Source organism: Hyperolius riggenbachi, chromosome 12, assembly GCF_040937935.1.
Source record: "Hyperolius riggenbachi isolate aHypRig1 chromosome 12, aHypRig1.pri, whole genome shotgun sequence".
NCBI lineage: Eukaryota > Metazoa > Chordata > Amphibia > Anura > Hyperoliidae > Hyperolius > Hyperolius riggenbachi.
In genome coordinates this window covers 140144530-140166810 of record NC_090657.1, presented here as the reverse complement: position 1 = coordinate 140166810, position 22281 = coordinate 140144530, and the positions used below count along the sequence as shown (strand labels likewise).

Here is a 22281-nt window from a genome sequence, read left to right as displayed (position 1 = left end):
AGCCAGCTCAGAGGACGATTTATCCAGCTTGTAAAAGATAAGAGAGCAGAGAGAAGCTGCCCTAATCTAAATAACACACAGGCAGTGTGCATAGACGGGCCTGGAGGGGGGGGGGGGGGGGGAGTGCATACCAGAACCACAACACTGAAGACCTTGGCAGCCTTCCAGACACAGGGCGACAAGTCTGACAGGGGAGAGATAAGCTGATTTATTACAGAGATGGTGATAGTAGAAAGTGCTGCAGTAAGCTCGAGCACATTAGAATAGGTTTTGGAACTTGTAGGATGATAAAAAAAAACAGGATGTTACAGAGTCTCTTTAAGTGAACCATATAGGCAATACCTGAAGTTTTTAATGTTTTATTAAAGGTTAAGTTTTATATAACAAGCATAAATAGTGTTCTGTGTGCCTTCAGCATAGTGTTTGGAGATCTCTTTCTATAAAAGAAAGCTCTGCCAAAATGTGAACTTTAATAGTGTGGAAGAAGCTGGAATATTGCTTACTCTGTACAGCAGAGAACATAGGCAAATACTCAGCAGTCAATATGGGAGCAGGCAGATCACTTACTCTGTACAGCAGAGAACGCAGGCAGATACTCAGCAGTCAGTATGGGGGCAGGCAGATTGCTTACTCTGTGCAGTAGAGATTGCAGGCAGATACTCAGCAGTCAGTATGTGGGCAGGCAGATTGCTTACTCTGTACAGCAGAGAACGCGGTCAGATACTCAGCAGCCAGTATGGGTGAAACTGGAAGATTGCTTACTCTGTACAGCAGAGAACGCAGGCAGATACTCAGCAGTCAGTATCGGGGCAGGAAGCTCACGAAGGAAGAGTTTCAGGAGGCCGGCGATATCGTGTGGGTTAACATCATCCCATGAAAACAGTCCAGTATAGAAATTCCTCTCCAGGCGCTGCTGTATAGTCTGTAAAAAGATGTCAATTCTGTTAACAATAAGCGATAACAATCGGACACACAATCACACATACGGTATATAGTCTTGTTTTATTTATTATGTTCATTCAGGGGCATAACTAGAATTAATAGGGCCCCCTGCAAAGATGGTAGCATGGGACCCCCTTGGTCTCAGAACACCACGAGGTTGGGGAGAGGGAGGAGGTGCGGCCCCCCAAAGCCTCTGGGCCCCCATGCGATAGCAGGGGTTGCAGGGTGATTGTTAACCCCATGTGTTCATTACAAATTGTTTTTGAAGTACACCTGAATGGAAAGGCATTTATTTGGAGGCTATCATATTTATTTCCTGTTAAACAATGCCAGTTGCCTGGCAGCTTGCTGATCTCGTTAGCTGCAGTAATATCTGGATCACACCCCTGAAACAAGCATGCAGCTAATCCAGTCAGACTTTAGTCAGAAACATCTGATCTGCATCCTTATTCAGGGTCTGTGGCTTATTATAGGTGGAGGCACAGCAGGACAGCCAGGCAATCTGCATTATTAAAAGGGAAATAAATGTGAAAGCCTTCTTATTCTCCTCAGTTGAGGTGTACTCTAAAGCAGTGTTCCCCACAGTTCTACTGAGACACTAAATTACCTCACCTGTGCAGGTTTGTGTTTTTCTACAGAACATGCACTGTTGGTGGGCCATAAGGTAAGGGTTGGGGAACTCTGCTTTAATGGATACCAGAGCTGAACTATTGAAAACGAGGGGAGCAGGCATCAGTGGCGTAGCTAGAGATCATGGGGCCCCATATGAAACCTTCATGGAGCCCTCAGATGTAGGCACTCTTAAGCAATGCCAACTGCCCCTACCCTACGAATACCTGTTAACTGGGCAATTTGCAATCTGATGCAACCAACACTGCATACAGTTCATGGGCACCGAGACAAAGTCAGAGGGTGGAGGAACATAAAGTTAACGAAAATAAGAAAAAACCCTCAAACTTCTACTGTTAAAAAAAAAAAAAAAAAAAGATACCACCTGGACCCCCTATCAGCTGCTATGGCTGCTATGGCTATTGCTACGCCCCTGGCAGGCATGTATTAGATGCCATCCTCCTGCCCACCGCTCCTTCATTTCTCCTCCGCCCCCTCCTTTGTACTCTAAATCCTCTGCCGCAGCACTGTCTAGGTCGCTGGAGTCGGGTGATGATGTCATTGTGCTGTTGTGCACACGTGCAGAGTACTCCTTGTCACACACAACTGCGCACTACTGTCCAACTCCGGCGACATGGACTGAGCTGCAGCGGAGGATTTAGAGTACAAAGGAGGGGGTGGAGGATAACAGGAGGAGCGGTGGGCAGGAGGACGGCATCTAATACATGCCTGCTTGCCCTGTTTTTAATTGATAGGTCAGCTCTGGTATCCGTTAAAGTGATTTTGACACCCTCGCCCTGGGTGCAATTTAGCCTAGAAACTGCCCTGGTCTCAGGTTTCCTGCAAAGAAAAGTATGAAATGAAATGGTGCAAATGGAAATAGCCTATCTACAGCGCCACCTGCAGACAAGATTAGAATTTTTCATAAAATAGAAAAAACTACTTTTTGGCTTGCTGTTTTAGTAAACATCATTCTCTACTATTAAGGGCAGGTTCAGACGGACATCCGCCTGGCTTCTGGCGGTGTGGCTTTCAGTGGTTTCCCGTCACGATCTGCGTTTGACGCGGCAGTTAATCAACCGTAGACACTACATGTAACATATAGGGTCGCCTCAAACGACGGGAAAAAATAGTGATCGGTAAGCTGCGTTCGCGCAAACGCAGGTACAAACGCTCCCAGTCACTTAAATGGGAGTGTTTAATGTCAAGTCCCGGACACCGCCGTTAAATGCCCGCCAAGCATCCATGTGATCCAGCCCTAAGTCTGTCTACGCCATGAATGTAAATCAGCCTCCCTTAGCCTTTTTATCCTGGAGGAACCCTTCACATAATTTTTTGGAACTCAAGAGAACCCCTGTATTAGCGCCCCATATATGTTACTCCTCTATAGTGCTTCACAGTTCCTATTACAGTAACTTATGGTAGTGTTTCTTGTTAGAGTTCCCACAATTATAGTGTGCACCTATAATAAGGCTCTATTATACTGCCTCACTAACATACAGTTTTTATTACTGCTCTTCTTATACTGATCACCAATTTAGCCTTTCTTTTTATAGACGAGCCAAGGAGGCACTTTTTCACCCTGCCAATTGAGACCAGTCTCACCGGAGGGAATATGCCAGGGAACCACTGCAATGTCCTCAATGAGCTCTGGGGTTCCAGGGAAGGCTGGCTGAGAAATCCTGATTTAGATTATATCTTTATTAGAAGGCAGTACAGCAAAAAACATTTCTACTTCTAAAAGTTTACTGACTTAAAGCTAGAAAAGCAAACAAACGAAAACACCCCGATATTCGTAACCAATAAAAAAAAAAGAAAAAAAAAAAAAAAAAAAAGGTTATGCATATCAGAATCAAAATCAACAGAATTGTACATATATAAAAATGTTAATTCTGTAATTTGGTAATGCTGTCTGTTTTCTTAATTTCTGTGGTATTAAAGAAAGGTTCACTCTATCGGTCTGTCACACTTTCTATAGCATGTGGCTGTGGCAGCATGTTGCATATTACTATGTACAGTAGTAGAGACACCTAGCAATGGTCAATGAGATGATCATTTTGCTAGCTAGCACGCAAACAATGTAAAATTGTATTCAGCTTGAAATGCAATGTGGATTGGCCCAGTTTCAGTTTGAGTAAAATGTGCTTCTATTTCCAAATTATTAGCATCTTGGTGATCATCTCTAGTGACATCCCTGGCCATTAGGGAATCCCTGCTCTCAGAGAATGGTAAAACATTATTAATATTTAGTATTTGTACAAGAGTATATTGTCATTTAAAGAGGAACTCCAGTGAAAATAATGTAATAAAAAAGTGCTTCACTTTTACAAGAATTATGTATAAATGATCTAGTTAGTGTTTACCCATTGTAAAAGCTTTCCTCTCCCTAAACTACATTCAGACATTTACCACATGGCATTGGTGACATTTTTACTGCTGGCAAGTGATGTTAGTGGAAGGAGATGCTGCTTGCTTTTTTGGCAGTTGGACCCAGCTGTTATTTCCCACAATGCAATGAGGTTCACAGACAGGAAACGGTCAGGACTATGGTCCTGACATCACACTGTGGGAGGGGGTTCACCACAATTTCAGCCATACAGAGCCCCTTGATCAGTTTGAGAAAAGGTAAAGATTTCTTGTTTCCTGTACTCGGGCAATAGTACAATATATAGACTTGTTTCCTGTACTCGGGCAATGGTACATTATATGGACCTGTTCCCTGGACTTGGGCAATGGTACAATATATGGACCTGTTTACTGTACTCAGGCAATGGTACATTATATGGACCTGTTTACTGTATGCAGGCAATGGTACAATATATGGACTTGTTATCTGTGATTGGGCATAGGCACTACGGTACATATGAACTTGTTTCCTGCACTCAGATTCACCTGGACTTGAGTACAGGGTTCTACTTTATCCACCTAGGTCAAAAAAGTGTTTATAGTATTGCCACAAATCTTAGATAATATCTGTTACCTTAATCCGGGCCTGTGAGCCAGATATCCTCAAAATGCCTTGGACTTCTAGGCCCTTCTTCTCCAGGGACATCAGCATCTGCAGAAATGTAATAAGAGCTTTAGTTTCTGATAAGTGCATCATGAGTCGTGCATCATGAGTCATGCATCGTTCAGGCTAATTGTTTCCAGGAAATCGAATTGAGCTTCCACACAAAAAAACAAGAAAAAGGAAAAAAAAAACAACATTGTATACTATTTCAGTATATGGTTATTTTACAGTGCTCGTGTAAAAGTGTAGGGTGCAACAGAAGCTCTGTCTAGCTACTTTTTCAACATAGTGGAACTGCCATCAGCCATCATGATGGTCTCTGTGTGAACTGGACGTTTGACAGTGCAATGTGAAAGATCTCTTCATCTTCATGGAACCTGCTACTGGTTTTTCTACGATGAACTAGTGATGGGGTTACTTTAAAGAGTTACTTAAAATGGGGCCTTGCTAAAAAATGCCATACATTTGCGTTATTTACACTCTTTTTATATATATAGATATAGACATCTTAAATATATTCAACCTAGGAGGTCTACAGAAATGTGACCCAGTGTCCTCAAATCATGCTGGCAAGTCAAATACAAAAGTGATGCCATCCCCCATTTACCCAATGAAGCTGCAAGGTAGGTAGGAAGGGAGCAGTATGTTACACACTGAAGGAGTGGTGACACACTGAAATGGATTTTACTGGGCCACAGAACTGATTGTCATTTTGATCAGCAAAAGGTAACCAGAATCTAACCTAAGAAGAGGAACTGTGCTAAGAAGTGGCACTTCAAGAAATAACTTATAAAGAGGGACACTGAAGATAAAGGAGCAAAGGGTCACCCTTGATTTGCTGGTCTTACTGGATCAACTGGAAAGCAGAAGGTAAAAAGAAACAACAAACTACAGTACCCCCATTACAGGCTGGCTGTATACTGACTATGTGGCTATTTATCCCTTAGATGGTAAGCCTTTGGCAGGGTCCTCCCCTCCATAGTGTCTTCTACACGATTGTGTATTCCTTTCCTATGACAGCCTTATACTTGTATTACTGAGCCTACCTAATTAGCATAAAATCGCATGATCATGTATCTTGTACCCAGTTTGCCTTGTAGAACTTGTTGTATGTTATATAACCTTTTTACGTCTGTGATCCTTTGTGTCATAGTATGTATTTATTGTCCAGCGCTGTCTAATATGTTGCCGGTTTATAAATACAATAAATAATAATAATTATACTCAAGTTTGATGACTATCGGACTTTGAGGTTATGAAATGAGTGACGTGACTTTTGCATAACAGGTCCTTCCTGTGAATTTTGCATACCCGTTCCTCCATCCCTATGCAACAAACAAACAAAAAAAAACAGATTCAAATACTTTAACCTCACCGCTTGTAAGATGAGCGGGACTTTTGTATTGGGAATCATCTTGCAGTCCTGTTCCAGCAGTGTGGCAAGTGGCACCCCAAAAAGTCTACTCTCTATAAGAAAAATAAAACATAATACAAATTTATGGCATGAAAAACTTTACCAAAGAGGAAAAACTTAAAAAGGGCAAGAAACTAACTGGTGTACCTAACTTAGAAGACTTTTATGCGTAAAGGACACCTGTAGTCATTTTCATTTGTACAATATAAATTGCTTCAATAGGTATGTCCCTTTAATGCAGACATACTTCTCAATGTAATCATTTTCATGCTGCAAATAATGATGTCTTCAGGAGAGTGAAAGATATTTTTTCGCCAATATTGTTGTGAACAGAAGCAGGAGGAAGAGGAAGAACTCTTCCGCTTCTGCCCCGTTTCCAACCACACTGTGGCATGCCTTGTCATCGCCCACAGCTAGCCACCCTCTGCGTGCTCTGGTTAACTGCAGCTTGTCCCTGCACAGACAGCTTAGAGCGAGCCAGAGCAATGCCCTGGAAGTACTTCTGGAGTTTGCAGCCATCTTTCTCAGAAGGACATTAAAATTTACACTGTTAAGGCCTGTTTTCTATGGACTGCCAGTTTGTTGAGCAGTTCAGCTTCCTATCTGCTGCCCACAACATGCCATTCAGGTGAAATTTAAATGGCAGTGGTTGTAACACCATGCGTGTCCAGCACTGACCCGAACTGGTGTTCCCATGCGGCATAAAACAGTTTCATGTCGATGCAACTGCCTGTTCGCCACTAGAGCCGAGAGCTAGCATGCACCCAGCCGGTGGACGGGAGCAGCTGACAGGCAGTGAATTTACTGCCTGTCAGATGCTCGTGGAAAATAGACCTCCGAGCGGTGGGGAGCATCGAAAGAGATGCATATGATGTGCAGAAATTGTGAGGAATACGTTGAAATAGTTTTATTTTAAGAACAAAAATGTACAGATTTGCTTTGAAGGACACTTGAACTCAGAGAGCAAAGGAGGCTGCCGTATTTATTTCCTTTTAAACAATATCAGTTACCTGGCATCCTGCTGATATCTTTTGCTGCATTAGTGTCTAAATCACACACTTGAAACAAGCATGCAGCTAATCCAATAAGACTTCAGTCAGAAAACCTGATCTGAATGCTTGTTCAGGGTCTATGGCTAAACGTATTAGAAGCAGAGGATCAGGAGGACTGCCAGGCAACTGGTATTGTTTAAAATTGAATAAACATGGCAGCCTTCATATCCCCCTCAGTTCAGGCTTCCTTTAAAGCAAGGTAAGGGCACACTATTGCATTCCTGTGCTGATGTTCAGCGTATATGTCAGTGGGCAATACACAGGGACATCAGGCAATACATTCACAGAACCGTCTTATGGGCACACTAATAGGCTGCACAGCAGTGCGTTCTGACAAAGCACTGCTGCATGCATTTCTGCAGTGCTGTTGCAGTGATAACCCTATTTAATTCGGAATCGGTGTAATTAAATAGGGTTATCACTGCAATAGCGAGCAACACAGATGCTAGGTTTTATTGCCATACCACATGCCAACCTGTGTTGCATAACAAAGTAACGGTGTGAATGGGCCCTATGTAAAAGTACGGTATATGGCGAAAGCACAGAGATGACACAAAGGAGATACCTACCTGTTGCTTTACGCTTGGCTGCTTTATTCCTTTTGAGGTCTAGTTCTAGAATGTCACAGAGTGCGGTGAGTTCGATGAGCGCCAGCGCAGGCACCTGCTTCATATCGGATGCGGACAGGTCTGAAATGCGTGTCACGCCAAGACGCCCCTTCTGAATCTGAAAATTCTGCAAGCACAAAGGACATGAGACATATAATCAACCTGTTCCAGTAGGACACAACAAAACTCAGGAAAAACATTGCAAACTGCTTTCCAAACAGCTCAACATCTGCTGATCAATGAGAAGTTAAACATTCCAGCTTGCATACATATTTTATGCTAAATGTATGCAGCCTGCTATTGAGCCAATCGGAGTTAGCAGAAAGAGCATTTTATTGGACCAATGCCAAGCTGTATACAATATGCATGCAAGCAGGAATTGTTCACTTTTTGTTGACCATCTCAAGTGTAGAATCCGTGTCCAGTGATCATTGTTGGCAAATTTACATATTTTTTTTATCAATGGCGGATCCCTGACCAACACTAAACTGAATGTACATTAGTGGCTGTGTAAGCAACCAAAAAAAGATTTGGCTGCAGTTCTACAAGGAATACAGATGTGAAATTAGGACCCAGGCACTAATGTTTCCTAGACCTGTGTATGGAACTCGTTATAGCTGCAATCATTTTCTCCCTGCATGAGACGGCGAAACGCCTAAATAAACGGAAGACGCTGCTCCACACACACTAGAAGCCAACGATTGTGCAGTTTGCTGGTGGGACACGGGGCGGCGCAGCTATGGGGACCAGTGATCTGCTAAAGCCCCTCTGATGAGGATCACAAGGAAAAAGGGTGAAACTGTTGTAAGGGCAGCAGTCCTGGAGACTCCCTAGCACAACACTTCCATTCATGGTTCCATAGCCTGCCACCACCCACCTTGGTCTCATAAGTATAACCTGCACTGCCAGCTCTGCTCCCTGCATGCTTTCTCGCTTTGCTCTCTGCTTGGTTAATTACAGCTGCAACTTTGGGACATTGTTGACGAGCACAGTGTATCCAGCGCAGGAGACTTGGGCGCACAAGGAGCAACTTCGGCGCCGTCAGAAGACAGAGCTGAAGTTACCTTTAAAACCCAATAATTCCGTTTCCAGCAATTGCTGGAAGCCGAATTGTTTCATTCCCTACCATCTATGGCGGCCTGGAGGGGGAATATTATTTAATACGGTGGGATTTGTGCAGCAGCAGAATCAGCCATATACCGGCTGTATCCTGCTCCCAAGTCTCCTGTGCCGATTCCTCCCGAACGCCATTGTTTAAAGTGTTTGTTCACAGTTTGCTGGATGCATTGATGTGGATTGAGAAAGGTTAGGCCAATGAAGTGGAGTCCGCTCTTTTAATCCTTGAGTGCCTGCCAGTTTTCTTCTTTTGTGAAGTAAATGTGAACAAGGCTAGGCAGTGCAGAAAGACATTTTGCTTTTCTATATTTTTTTATATCTTTTCATACAATTTAGGTACATTTGCGTATTGGGGTTTTTTCAATAGTTTCCTCTTTTCAATTAAGTAAAATACATGATCATATTTATTTAAGGACAACTCATCAAAAACGCATGTAAAAATGAAGTCCTCTGCGTCTCAAGTGAAATACATTAAGCGCGTTTTACAAGCATTTTTGGAGAAATATTCAGCAAGTTGTGCGTTTTGAAAAACGCACATATTGAGGCGCAGGTATGAGTTTTTTGTTTTTTTTAATGTGGCCCATAGACTCATTACGAGAAAAAAAATCTGATCATAGAGGGATCTGCTACCCGCCCACACGCTGCACACCAATTTCCAATACATTTCAGCATAAAGTCTATTGGAAATCATCCTAGTGCCACTTGTCGGGCCACGCCCCCAAGTGTATGTGTCCTCCCCATGTCTGTAGTTCATGATAAAGGCTCACGAGTGCGCTGGTGCGACTCCTGAACACCTTCGTGTTTGGCATCGTCACAAGCACCTGCATCAAGTGTCATGTGGAACAGGCACTCGCGGTGAGCCTTTAACACTGCACATGGGCATGGTGGGGGACAAGTAAAGATTTGCATGGACACCGGCCATTACAGCTGCTGGATCCATTCTCAATCGATCCATTTGACCAATTTCTGTTGGAAATCATTCAAAATATTGATCGGCCAGGCATGCTGCGGTGCCAACTCTCTATAGATTGTATAACATTATCCAATCGGAGGGTTGATCAGCTTGCAATATCGTGTAATGTATGGACACCCTTAGAGCCAACATTCCTACAGGTGCCGAGGTGTGTTCAAAGGCAAAGCAATTACAGGATGACTATAAAGAACAAATGGCTACATCACATTATTCATATCACAGAAACACATTCTCAGACGTGTTCCTGCACAGCACTGATAACTGTCCAAAATCTCTGTGAAAAATAAGCAATGATATTTAAGCAACTTTTGACAGTTCAGCTGTGTCTCCGCAAGCAATTTAAAGAGACACTGAAGCGAAAAAAAAATATATGATATAGTGAATTGGTTGTGTACTATGAATAATTACTAGAAGATTAGCAGCAAAGAAAATATTCTCATACTTTTATTTTCAGGTATATAGTGTTTTTTTAACATTGCATCATTCTCTAATATGTGCAGATTACACAACACTCAGCATTCAAAATGAGTCTTTCAGAGCAGTCTGTGAAGTAATGACCTCTCCTCTAGCAGAGAAAAAGTAAACAGTTCACTTACAGTTGAGATAATAAAAGTCAGATAACAGCCCTCTCCACGACTAACTTAGTCGGAGAGCTTAATGGCTTGTTTGCATAGAGATAACAACTGGAGTTTCTCAACTCTTCCTGTACTGGAAACAATTAGACTGATGTATCTGATCTTAATGTTTTATTTCTTAGCTGTACTACACATACAAATAATATCATTTTTTTTTTTTCGCTTCAGTGTCTCTTTCGACTTGAGTTAGGGTGGAGCTTACAGGTAGTGCTTCTGGCTTCCATACTGTCCTACAGTTCAAATAGTGTCCAGCTGCAGCCTGTTCTGAATACGCGACTTCTGTATTAAAGCCATCAGATGCGCTGAAGCCTCTGTTCAGTGTGCTGGGCAAAGCTGTACAGTAAATATAAAATCAATACATCAGCATATCACAGAAGGTTAACTTTCTCAACTATACCCCTAAGTGAACAAAGTAATTTCTGAAAGGGAACATGTTGTCTAGTGTAAATTATAAATACTGCTACAAACAAGAGGGGTAAGTGGTGATTAGTTACCAGACAGTACGTTGCTTATAAATGGCTGCAGGAAGAGCCTCCCAGCAAATTTAAAGGCACAGTACAAGCAAGAACGTTGTGGCTTTTTATTCTAAAATGTTCCAAACTCTGTGGCCACCTCCACCGGCGGCGTTGTGGCCCGCCCCCAGCTCGGCAGAAGGATATTAGGCCACAGCTGCCAAGGTGGAGACGGGTCAATGCGACACAGGTGGGGGTGGCCATAGAGTTCAGAACACTTTTAAGGCCTCTTTTCCACGGACTGTTGAACTGTGTGCTCAGCAAGTTGTCAGGCTGCAGTGAGCAGTTACCAGGCAGCAGCAAGCAGTTGTGAGAGTTTGAGAGGCATTTCACTGCCTATCAACAGTCTGTAGAAAAGAGGCCTAAAGAAAAAATGCCATGGCAGTTTTGCCAATGGAGGGAGCAAGTGTTTCAGACCACTACTGATTTATGGTCTGCCGACACCTGCCGATCCTTGCAGCTCTAAGGGCCCTTTTCCACAAGCAGTTGATAGGCAGTGAAAATCTTCTAAAACTCTCACAACTGCTTGCTGCTGCCTAGTAACTGCTTGCTGAGCACACAGTTCAACTGCCCGTGGAAATGGGCCCCAACACAAAGCCTTACTTTAACCACTTGATGCAAAATGGACAGTTATAAGTCCTATTTGTACACTAATTAGTGCAAATAGGACATTGAGGCCTCCTTTCCACAGGCAGTTGAACTATGTGCTCAGCAAGTGGTTGCCAGGCAGCAGTGAGCAGTTGCAAGGCAGGAGTGAGCAGTTACCAGGCAGCAGCGAGCAGTTGTGAGAGTTTGACAGCCATTTCACTGCCCATCAACTGCCCATATGGAAAAAGAGGCCTTAATAAATGTGCATTCTGCAGAAATGCACGTGCACACGTTTGCATGCACGTCAGCCAATTTTAACCACTGAATGGATGGCTTTAAGTGGTTAGAACGTATTAAAATTACAAACTTGGTACACCTTAAAGGACTTACGATGCAAAACAAAAAAAAAACTAAGCTTCAAAATGGCAATACACTGGTTGATTTGCCATCAGATTCGACCAACAGATCCCTCTCTGATTGAATCTGACCAGATAGGGATCATATGGCTGCCTTTACTGCAAACTGATTGTGAATCGATTTCAGCATGAAACCGCTCCGGCCGGCGCGTATCCCTGCTGTCACCTCCACTGGGTTCCGCGTTCTGGTCCGGCTGGCTTCACTTCTTTCTGTCTGGGGAAGTTTAAACAGTAGAGGGCGCTCACTGTTTAAACTTCCTGCCGGGACAGGAAGTGAAGCCAGCCGGACCGGAACGTGGAACCCAGTGGAGAAGAAGACAGTGGTGACAGCGGGGATACGCGCCGGCCAGAGCAGGTAATGTATTGCCGCTGTATTGCGGCAGTCGTCGGGCATTCGAACGCCGCTATCGACGCACTCCCGACCCGCCGGCGACTGAGAAAAATCTTCCGCACGGACGGCTCGACGGGAATCGACAGGAACGATTGATTTTGGACGGAAATAGATCGTTCTGTCAGCGTTTGCGCAACGATTTCACAGCAGATTCGATCACAGTGATCAAATCTGCTGTATATCGGTGGCAAAATCGTTAGGTGTATGGGCCCCTTTATTATCTCTCTACAGGCTCTGGAGCAGACACCGACCCTCCCCAGGGTCGCCTTATCTGATGTAGATAAGGATTGCCGCTTTATATTTAGCTAGTGCAAGTCTAAGCCCTATCCATCAGCGTCCTCGCTCCCAGTCTTAGTTGAGACTTCCGGTTGCCTGAATTCCAGACTTTGCTTTACGTGTTCAAACATAGTCAACTGTACAACCTCTGCCGAAATGTCGTGCGAGTTGATCCGCCAGACAGATCAGGCAAAATGACTTATATCGGTCGCTTGTCATGTTGTCTGGCTAAATTTTTGCAGAAGATTGTCATCCAACACTATGAAATCTGCTTGTGGGATGTTTCAAAAGACTTTAGTTGAGTGTGTGTACAAAGCTTTAATGTACACAGAGTCTAGATCTTTTGTTTACAGCATGATTCTACAGCTAGGATGTCTGTCGCAGGGATGAGTGAGGGGACATCTCATCCAATGTGACACACTCAGCAATATGTATGTATTGTGCAGAGAGCGAACACCTAAGATTGCATAGATAAACAAACTAAGCTCAAAGCAAGCAAATAGAACCAGCCCAGAAAATATAATGAATAAAAAATATAAATGCAAAACTTATAGTTCATATAAAAGTTCAATCCACTCTGGGTAGGCTCTTTCACAGCCTAATGAACAGTATATGCAAGTACGCTCACCAACAGTGATGGCTGATTAAATGACAGATCAGCATATCAGGCATAGTGTAGTAGCAACAAATCTTCGGTTATCTCCCCTTGTCACCAGCAATCTTCCCTGGATGCAACTCAATAAAACACAAAGACAAAAGGGTACATAGCGTGATCCAGCATCAACTAGTATACATCCACCATCACACCTGTTAACAGTGTGTAACCATGATCCCAGTGCTGTCACACTACAATACCCAGGTGAAAAACACGCTCACCGGATAGGACGGCTGACCATTCAAAGACCAGCTATGAGCGCTCAGTGACAGTCCTCAGCGATCTGTAACTTGCAATCCAGTACCTAAGTATGGCCTAAAAAACGGCCAAAAGTGTTAGTTTTTTTTTCTCCAGCTCACAGCAGCCGATAACCTGCTCTCCCATGCTGTCCCTGTGCGGTAACTTGACAAGTTGCCGCACAGAGACAGCATGCGGAGAACAAGTTTTATTGAGTTGCATCCAGGGAAGATTGCTGGTGACAAGGGGAGATAACCGAAGATTTGTTGCTACTACACTATGGCTATCATTCATAAAGCATTTCCGCATGCGGAAATGCTTAAAACATCTGACTTTACTGCCCACGTAGCAAATTCAGCATTCATAAAGGCTCCTTCCGCATGAAAAGCTGACCTTACCGAGCAGAGCGATAAATCACCGCCTTGTGCGGTGATTATTGTAAAAATGTAGAAAAATGTTAATTCATAAAGATCACCGCAAGCGGTGTGAGGTCGGGAAGTACCGCTCCCTCTGATGTGGCGATAACAATGTACGGTAAGTGAATGGAGACACACAGACCTCCCAGGCAGCTGCAGTAGAGCGGAACACGGAGAAATGTATCAACTCGGCTGCTTCCGTGTCTCCGCAAGCCTACCGCGGCCGCCTGCCTGCCGCCAGCCTAGTTCGGGGAATCTCCGCACTGCTATCGCAACTGGATACATTTTTATGAATGCCCACGCAGAAGTGTAAAATTCCGACAGCTGTGTTTTCCCGCACAGATTCTCTTTACCGACAACCTTTTTATGAATGATAGCCTATGCCTGATATGCTGATCTGTCATTTAATCATCCATCACTGTTAGTGAGCGTACTTGCATATACTGTTCATTAGGCTGTGGAAGAGCCTACCCAGAGTGGATTGAACTTTTATATGAACTATATGTTTTGCATTTATATTTTTTATTCATGTATTGATGTTTTCTGGTCTGGTTCTATTTGCTTGCTTTGAGCTTAGTTTGTTCATCTATATGCAATCTTAGGTGTTAGCGCTCTGCACAATACATACAATCGCTTATAGGGTATTGATACTCCCCATAGTGCATAGCGATCCACCTGATTGCTGAATAGGAGGCCATTCCAGAGGAGCGCACTGACCACTTAAACTATAATACACAGAAATATAATCGTCTGTTTCCACCTAAACCAACAAAAAAATGTAAAATTCTGCTTCAGTGAGTTGTCCTGTACGATGTTTCTGTGACAGATCTGATATACTAGCATGCATTCTCATCCACCCCATACTGCAGTCAGTACACCTGTCTATACTGTACTTTTACAGGATGGATACACAGCTATATTTACATTTTGGCGAGCTCCCACTGGAACCTTTTTCATCTGTGTTTGTTTGCTCCTCTGTACCATTCTCTTCTAATACATTGTCCTATTTTAGACAGGAGAACAAATGCAAAAAAAAAAAAAAACAAGACAGCTGTCAGACAATAAAAGTAAGCAGCAGATTCATGGCAGAAAACAAAAAGCAGCAAATGGTGAAAGCACAGGCATAAGCAACTGGTGGTGCTACACTTAAAACGACAGCATCACTTGTGGCTGGAGAGGGAAAACTGCATTGATCCCAATAGGAGTCATATCAGGCAAAAGTAGCAAATTACACTAAGTGTTGCATTTAGTGGGAGGGCTTTTTGGTCTCAAATGTATGCAGCTTAAAAATGGACCAATCAAATCCTGCGAAGGTGGAATTCCACCTGGCCATTTTCAAGCTGCATACATTTGTATACAAAATGTGCATAATCCTGCATGAACTGAGACTTATGGGGCCCATACACTGGTCGATTTCAGCCGTCGATCGACCGATCATTTCGATCAAATCGATTGATCAGAAATCGATTGCCGATAAATTGGCCGATCGATTTGCGGCCGCTTTCGATTTGGTCGAACTGACAGGATGTAAAATCTAGGTCGATCTGCTGCTGCCAGCAGATCGATGGCCCATAGAGTTGCATTGGATCTAATGGTCCAATAATGCATTTAGATTGATTTCCAATAGATTTCATTTTGAAATCTGTTGGAAATCTGTTCCTAGTGTGCGGCACACATCAGATAGATTCCAACTTGACAGGAATCTGCTGCAAATCTATAAGTGTATGGCCACCTTTATTTGCAACTCAAGGACCATAAACATAAAGGGAAAGACTTCTGGAAAAGGTCACAGGGGCATCAGGCCAAGAGCTGCTGCTGCTGCCTAAGAAGGCTGCTGCTGCTGCCGCCTAAGGATGAGGGAGCTGAATGGAAAGAAGAACATAAAAGAGAGCTGCTGCTGCTACACATGGAAGAGGGGGCTGTACAAGGAATGGGGAAGGGGCTGCTGCACATGGAAAATCCAGCCTTGTGAAAATGCACCAGTTCACCATTAATAAAAACTGAACTAATATTACTATACAGGCCCATTATAGCACCAGAAGATATAACTTGTACCTATCATGAAACTTTCTATTGACATCATGCTGCAATTTCATCAAACACAACACGGCCACAAATAACTATACTCTAATGCTAGGTACACACCATACAATTTTCTGCCAGATTTACCTGCCAGATTGATTTTTTCCAACATGTCCGAATTGAATTTCAATCGATTTTTTTATTGCTTTCCATAGAAGTGACTGGAAATCGATCGGAAAAATCGATCGAAATTCAGATTGGACATATTGGAAAAAATTGATGTGGCAGTTAAATCTGCCAGAAAAAAGTGTATAGTGTGTACCTAGCATAAACAGCAGAAGGAAGAGGTGGGCAGGGTGAGGTACTTGAAGACGTGTCCATTAAGTACTATGCATTAAAAAAAGGAGGCTGAACTGGGGGCTTTAACCACTTTCTCCACTGCTACAGTATATCTACGTCATCTGTGGCACCTTCCAAGCCACCATGACGTAGATATACGGCTTAAGTTTGCAGCCCTGCTGTGCACGAGCGGGTGCGCTTCAAAGCGCACCCCCCGGCACTTTCAGCTGCATTACTAAATGGTAAAAGGGAACATATTCCCTTGTAGCCATTTAGTCCACCCCCCTCCCATGAACGATCGCTGCTGTAGTTAACTGCAGCGATCCTTCATCTGTCCCCCTCCGTGCAGAAATCATTTAAAAAAAAAAAAAAAAAAAACTTTAGCAAGCAGCCTCACTCACCTTACCTTGTTCATGCGACTATCCTGAAGCCTCCGATCCCCGCTCTGCATTCAGCCGCGTATTGCCGACTACCTGGGTCCCAGCTTGATGATGTCATCAAGCCGGGACCCGGGTAACAGGCATTACGCGGCTGACTGCAGAGCGGGGATCGGAGGCTGGGGCTTCAGGATAGTCGCAGGAACAAGGTAAGGTGAGAGAGGCTGCTTGCTGGAGGTTTTTTAATGATTTGTGCAAGGAGGGGGCTGCCTGATTGGGGGGGGGGGGGGGACATCTGGCTATAGATTCTTGGGGGGGGGGGATATGTAAAGGGGGTTGTTAAACTGAGTGGGGGAAATCTGGGCAACCAAGGGGAGGGGGGGATTTAATAATATGGCACATCTGGGCACCTGGGGGGCCATAACTTAATACTGGGAGCACATTTGGCTATAATGGGGGGGCAGCGCTAATCCTGGGGGTACATCTGGCTATAATGGGGTAATGCTGATCCCGGGGACACATCTGGCTATAAAGAGGGGCACTATTCCTGGGGGTCCATCTGTCAATCTATTCTGGGGGTGGCAAACACAGGGGACACATCTGGATATGCTGGGGGGGGGGGGGGGAGACTGATATTGGGGACACATCTGGCTACACAGGGGGGGGTGTGATACTGGGCACACATCTGGATATCTATACTTGGGCGACTTTAACTGGTGGCACAGTTTTTTATGTCAATAGCACTTTTATTTTTAAACAGAAATTGGTCAAAATTGAGAAATACTTGGTACCAAATACCCCCCAATGAAAGCTTAGTTTGTCTTGAAAAGGGCACGAGTACAGATTAAGTTATTGCTGATTAAAAAAGCGTCAAAACTGCTCTGGTCCATTGGGGGAAAACAAGTTCTGGATGCGAAGTGGTTAAAATGTGCCAATGGGGGGTTAAAAAAATCTTTTAAAAGTTTTTTTTTTATTGCCGTCTGTGTTCCACTGAAGAGATTTCTACTCATTTCTAGCTCTTAGGATGAACATGAAACCCTAAAGTGAACCTTAACTGACCACAGGAAAAAGAGTTTCACTTATCTGGGTCTTTGACCAGTCCTTTGCAGCCATCCTGTGCTTGTGGCGTGCAAAACTGATTTTCTGTTACCCCGCCACGGTTTAGTTTAGTTTCTGCTGACTGATCAGACGGCGAGCCACTGTGTATCCTTGTACACGTTCTCGTGGGCGTTTCATGCGCAGGCGCAGTAGGAGAGAACCTCAAACTGCGCCTGCGCAGGATGCACTTGCCGACGTGAACACGTACGAGGATGTGTTCGGCCAGGGACGTGCAGGCGCAGGGGCCCGCCTACTGATCAGTCGGCAGAAATGAAACTAAGCCACAGCAGGGAAAAGAAGGATCGGTTTGGCAAGCCGTGGGCACAGGACGGCTGCAGGGGGCTGGTTGAAGCCCCAGGTAAGTGCAACGCTTTTTCCTGTGGTCAGTTAAAGTTCACGTTAAGGCTTTAATATGAGAATTAATAGTCCAGTCTAGAACTGTTAGTAGTGCTGCTTACTGCAGAGAAAACGTCCCGGACGTCCCGTGTTGGCTGCTTTGTCCTTTTCCGCACAGAACGGCTGTAGCTGTCCAGGCGACGCTTTACGGCAAGAGTCTGCGTTCTGGTAAGTGTCGATAAGATTAACATATTGTCTTCTATGGGGTTTGTGTCACCAATGAGAGGTGAAAGGCCAGTGTCCTGAAGCCAGTCTGCTTCTGCTTCTCCCTCTAAAAAGACAAAACAAACAGGTCATTATGCAGGGTGACTCACATACCTAACTGAAAATAATAATAACAACAATAGTAAAAATATATTATTATTTAGTATTTATATAGCACCATCGTCTTCTCCAGCGCTGCGTAGAGGAGTATACTGTCTGGTCGCCCACTGTCCCCCTCAGAGGAGCTCACAATCTAATCCCTACCATAGTCATATGTCTACAATGAACAGAGGCGCCAAAAGTATAAAATTAGATTAAATGAGCTTAAAAACCAACTCAAATGGCAAAAATGAAGGAGGAAGTGGTGGTCTTACCTCCCTCAAGCAGACACGATAACGACTGCGATTCAGACAGTCAAACACATTTATTAGAAACTCAAAAAAATGTTTGCAGCGCGTTTCGCATGCTCAATATCGCCTCCGGCAATACAGGGAGGAGTATCAAGCGATCTGCACAAGGATTCAAGTTAAGCACCTCTGACTAACTTGAATCCTTGTGCAGATCGCTTGATACTCCTCCCTGTATTGCCTGATGAGGCGGGATTGAGCCTGCGAAATGCACTGCAAAATTTTTTGGGAGTTTCTAATAAATGTGTTTGACTGTCTGAATCGCAGTCGTTATCGTGTCTGCTTGAGGGAGGTAAGACCACCACTTCCTCCTTCATTTGGTTTTAAAGCTCATTTAATCTAATTTTATACTTTTGGCGCCTCTGTTCATTGTATACAATTTTGAGTCCACCCTTGGTGAAGGGTTGCTACCCTTTTTTTCTGTCTACAGAGAGCGACTTCTTAATCCTGAGTGGGGTCAGGATAATCTCCCCACCTGCCTTTATAGTGGTTGCCTGCTGGTGACCCTGACTTGTGAGTATCTAGCAACACGAATTTATCGCCACCTTATTCAGTACGTATTACACTATTGGGGCTCTTGGTGTTCCCTGTTTTTATAGTCATATGTCTAGGATTTTAATATGTAGCGCATGTATCATAGTCTAGGGCCAATTTAAGGGAAAGACAATGAACGTATCTGTATGTTTTTAAAGAGGTTGCCCAAAGCAACAGATCACTGTATGGTCTGTTCTGTGCCAACACTAACCTACAGGAGATAAGCACAGTGAGGAAGTGATTCTGTACATACTTCTAAATTCCAACAAGCAAAAGGTCTTAAGAACTCAAGTGTGTGCATGATTAATAGAAATGTTCTGGCATGACCAAAAAATGTTTTGTTTTGTTTTTTTATTCTGCACTTGACTTTGATAATTTTTGATACAATTAATTCAAAAAATTTTAATAGTTTGACAGTTGATTCAATGAAACAATTATATAGACTGATTGATCTAATGGAAAAAAAATACGTAACTTACATTGCTGGCCTCATAACGGTACCACTAAAAAAATGGGGGGAGAACAGGATTTGGTGGTACCAAGGAGCCCTCTGCCAAACCTATTGAGAAATACAGTCTTCTTAAAGTGGTCTAACAACCAGCATTTCAACTTTGCTTTAAGAGATTACTTACAGCTTAGAAACTATTATGCCCGATTTTTTTTTTTTTTTTGCAGAAATTCACTGAATGGGTTTAACATGACATTTTAGTGTTGCATTTAGCTAGAAATCGTGTCTGTGCTGAGGTTTAGATACAAATGTATCTATTTACAATGTAAATAAACAAAAGCCTCTCTGAGAGAGCACAGAGGGCTTCCCAGATAGGCTTTTCATAGGTCTATTTGCATTACAAACAAAGATACATTTGTATCTAAACCTCAGCATGGACACGGATTTCTAGCTAAATGCAAAACTAAAATGTCATGTTTAACCCATTCAGTGAATTTCTGCTTAAAAAAAATCTGGCATAATAGTTTCTAAGCTGTAAGCAATCTTTTAAAGAAAAGTTGAAATGCTGGGTGTTTGACCGTTTTAAAACCGTGAAATCCCAAGTCTCATAGCCAAATATAAAAAAACCTTACACCTATTGTTATATGGTATATTCATTGCTCTGCTATTTTTCATACGATCTCGTCTGATATTACATATTAACTGAGGCACTACACCTGCTACTGCTGGAATTCTGTTTTGTCCCCACTTTATTGCCTGATGAAGCGGGCTCGGCCTGCGAAACGCGTTGCACTTTTGGGGTACCATATAATAAATGTGATTGCTACTTTTCAGACAGTCTTTCGTGTCTGCTTTATGGAGGTAAGTCCACCGCTTCCTCCAAGCAAATTTTAAAGGTTTTATCCACTTTTATTCTGCTGGCGCCTCTGTTCTCCTACTGCATGATATTACATTATAGCTAGTTTCAGTTGTGCTGGAGTTGACAGAGCATTCAGAAGTTACTTTCCATAGCTGTGGCAAATTTTTCTCATCTAATATTATACCCAAATCACTTTTCCATTTCTGTACATAAGTCAGTCTAAACTGGTTTAGAGGAGAGATCACTGACAAGTAAATTAAAGTGTTGGGTTCCTAAATAGTTGGATTGATGGTTTCCACATGGTTTTGACTAAAAGGTTTCTAAGGAATGTTACAGCACTATGAAAAATGTTGGCACTGCATAACTAGGATATCTGCAGATCCTCATACACACCTTGTTTAACAGACATTCATCTGCAGATCAGATCCACCAAGATGGATTTTCAGATCTGCAGATGAATGTCTGTTAAACAAGGTGTGTATGAGGATCTGCAGATAGACTATTAATGCATTTTGCAGGAACGGATCTTTTGCATGAACAGATCTTTTGCAGATACTGATCTGTTGCAAGACTAAGGCCCGCGGGCCGAATGTTGCCCCCCGAGGCTTTTTTACCGGCCCCACACAGACAAAATGTATTACTTATAGATGCGGTCAGCTACATCTTTAAATATTGGTGGTCCGCATATAAAATGTGGTGTTGCAGGCATTTCTGTGGATTGCGCTGTGAACCGCACATCGATGCAAGTGAATGGATGTGCTTTTTTAGTGCATAGAAGCACATAGCAATGCACTCTGGAGATAGTGTTTTTTACCCGTACTTAAAAAAAAAAAAATTTAAATGAAAACAAATCTATATTGACAATGCTACTTCAAATAAGCAAAACATGCTGGAAAACAAACTAACAAAAAAAAAAAACAACACACATGATCAAGCACTTAAAGGAATACTATTAATACCCAAGTGTTATAAAATGACATTGTACAAATAATGTCTAAGTAGCTGTGTAAACATTTTCCTATTTTTCATGTTAAATATCAGAGGCAAAAGCTTTAATTAATGGTTGTAATGATCTGCTCAGCTGCCTGTGCAGGCAGGCAGCTTTTTGACCATTGTTCAGGTCTGAATTCTGCAGGTCTCTGGAAGAGAGACCTTTTGTCAGTTTTTCAGCTTGCTGCTGCTGAAGAATTTGCATACGTTTGTCATGCAAATTGCCTAGCCACATCCCTTGTAGGCTTGCTCTGTATATACCATGTGATATCACAGACCTTTGCTGGTCATAAGGATTCATCCTGTGAAACACTCTGGAGAGTGTCAGCCTTGCTCATTGTTTGCATATTAGTTTAGATTGATTCCTGGGACTGCACTCGGCAGGTTTCCCTGCTGCAGTTACAATTGCATATCTGTTTTGTCTGTCTGTTGCGATTGTCCTGTCCCTGCTGTGGTCGACAGGAAGTCGTTCTGATCTTTGTTCTTGGAGTATAGCTGGAGCAGCGGTTGCTACCAGCTATCTCCTCTCTCTGTCTCCCTGGATCGCACTGGCCTCTTTTCGCTTGTGCTGTGGATCCGTCTGATCTCCATCTCTCTGTCTCCCTGGATCGCACTGGCCTCTTTTCGCTAGTGCTGTGGATCCTATCTCTCGCCTGTTCCTGTTTTCGTGTGTCTGTCTTGTCTGCTACAAACGCTTGCTGGAGGCTCGGTGAGGTAACCGTTAAGCAAGCGCTCGCGTCCTTTGTTTTATGTTTGT

The 22281-nt window shown here is 43.2% G+C and overlaps 1 protein-coding gene across 8 annotated transcripts in view; it reads right to left on the bottom strand.

Annotated features, from left to right (window-relative positions):
* ARHGAP40 (Rho GTPase activating protein 40) overlaps positions 1-22281 on the bottom strand; it is a 209621-nt gene that overhangs the window by 21203 nt on the left and 166137 nt on the right. For all 8 annotated transcript variants that reach the window (XM_068263552.1, XM_068263555.1, XM_068263557.1 and 5 more), the window contains 7 exons: positions 18145-18353; positions 14775-14853; positions 10562-10692; positions 7597-7762; positions 5937-6028; positions 4532-4609; positions 763-922 (listed from right to left, as the gene is read on the bottom strand). In XM_068263552.1, coding sequence (XP_068119653.1) covers positions 763-922; positions 4532-4609; positions 5937-6028; positions 7597-7762; positions 10562-10692; positions 14775-14853; positions 18145-18353 — 915 coding nt within the window. The remainder of the gene's footprint in view (positions 1-762; positions 923-4531; positions 4610-5936; positions 6029-7596; positions 7763-10561; positions 10693-14774; positions 14854-18144; positions 18354-22281) is intronic.